Below are 1,426 nucleotides of genomic sequence, written 5' to 3'. Positions count from 1 at the left end.
TTTTTTTTTTTTCAAAGCAGGTATTTCAAAATGCTCATAGGACTTTGGAACCAGATGCTCCTTCCTTACTTTGAAGGGCAATGTGGAGCATGAGCTTTTTGGTCCTATCTCTGCTTTGCTCCCTATGTTCCCGGTTTGACCCTCTAGACCTGGAGTGCAACTGAATGACTCTAGCTCAGGCTAGAGGTAGAGTTGAGCTCCTTCCCCTCAGGAGAAGAGGATGTTCCCTTCCCCATCAGTATGGCTGATGACTGATGCAGTGCCTCTCTGGGGAGGTGCTCTGCTCCACTGACTTACCAGTCATCGTTATTGAAAATGATGAAGCCTTTGTTGCCACGGCCAAAGGCTACTTGATTGCTGTTGTTGTCCCACCAGTTGGAGAAAGGCTGACCGTCCACCACGTTACGGAAGATAACCATGTTTCTGAAAAGGCAAGGAAGAGCAGTCACTGGGGCTACAAGAGCTCTCAGCCACAAGGAACATGGAGCAAAAGCAACCGCTTTTACTTATTTTTTCCCCACAGTCACCTACTTGATTTGACGCCAGCGATGTTCACAAACCCAGTCGTTGCCACAGGTAGTGTCTGGATTGATTGTCACAGGCTTTATGGATCCATCCGAGTCACTCGGTGGTCCAACCCAGTCGTTGACATCCTGCGATCAAAAAGAGAAATTTAAAACTTGCCACTGAAAATGCAGAGAGCCTATCTGTACAGAAAATCTGGACAGAGCACCGAGTCTCCCCCTGATAGATCCAGCATGGGACAGAAAAAGCACTTAGCAAATTTAAATGCGCTGGACTGCTTCTCTGGCCCTCTTCTGGTCCTTACTCACCATGAATGTATCTTCAGCATTACAAGCTTACCCGTCCGTTTTCAAAATATCTTGGCCAGCGAAAACTTGACATCACACGTGTGAACCCGTATGGATGAGCAAGCATGAAACCAACTGCCATTTTATAAAGTCTGTTTGATAGAGAAATAAATTAATGAGATGCAGGAAGAGAAATGGTGCCAGAGAATAGAGAGACAAACAAGCAAAAGGAAGCAGCATCACCCAGACAAGGGCAGCCCCTTACCTGGCATCCCAGAAGGTTAGAATGGAAGATCCACCAGCCCCGTGTCCACGCTGGTTGTCATGATTATCCACAAAAACCAGGGCTCTGTCAGAAGGCATAAAGCCCCAGCCTTCTCCCCAGTTCCTAGCCAAAAACACAAAGACTTGAAGCTGCCCTTCAACTGCTGTATCCAGCCTATCCTGGGTAAGTCTCAGCATCTTCATCCTTACTTCAAGTAGGCCATCTTTTCTCCGTTCCACTTGCGGATCACTGTCCCCAGTTTTGCACCGTATTTGAACTCTGTCACTCGGCCGTTTCCAAAGTAGTCACTGCCCTTGATGGGCTCTCCACCCAAGTCAATAACCTGGTA

General features: G+C 47.5%; 1 protein-coding gene across 1 annotated transcript; it reads right to left on the bottom strand.

Annotated features, from left to right (window-relative positions):
- Positions 1–293: 293 nt before the first annotated feature.
- Positions 294–1,420, bottom strand: LOC104395961 (pancreatic alpha-amylase-like; the record flags this gene model as incomplete). The annotated part of the gene is made up of 5 exons (XM_010005721.1): positions 294–423; positions 532–653; positions 865–964; positions 1,078–1,200; positions 1,287–1,420. Coding segments are annotated over 5 exons (609 nt in total), but the record flags the coding sequence as incomplete, so codon positions are not given.
- Positions 1,421–1,426: the final 6 nt, after the last annotated feature.

The sequence above is a fragment of the Chaetura pelagica genome, unplaced genomic scaffold (assembly GCF_000747805.2).
Source record: "Chaetura pelagica isolate M959 unplaced genomic scaffold, ChaPel_1.0 C11371050, whole genome shotgun sequence".
Taxonomy (NCBI): domain Eukaryota; kingdom Metazoa; phylum Chordata; class Aves; order Apodiformes; family Apodidae; genus Chaetura; species Chaetura pelagica.
Note: the sequence above shows the minus strand (reverse complement) of the source record. Positions and strands in the feature narration are given on the sequence as shown.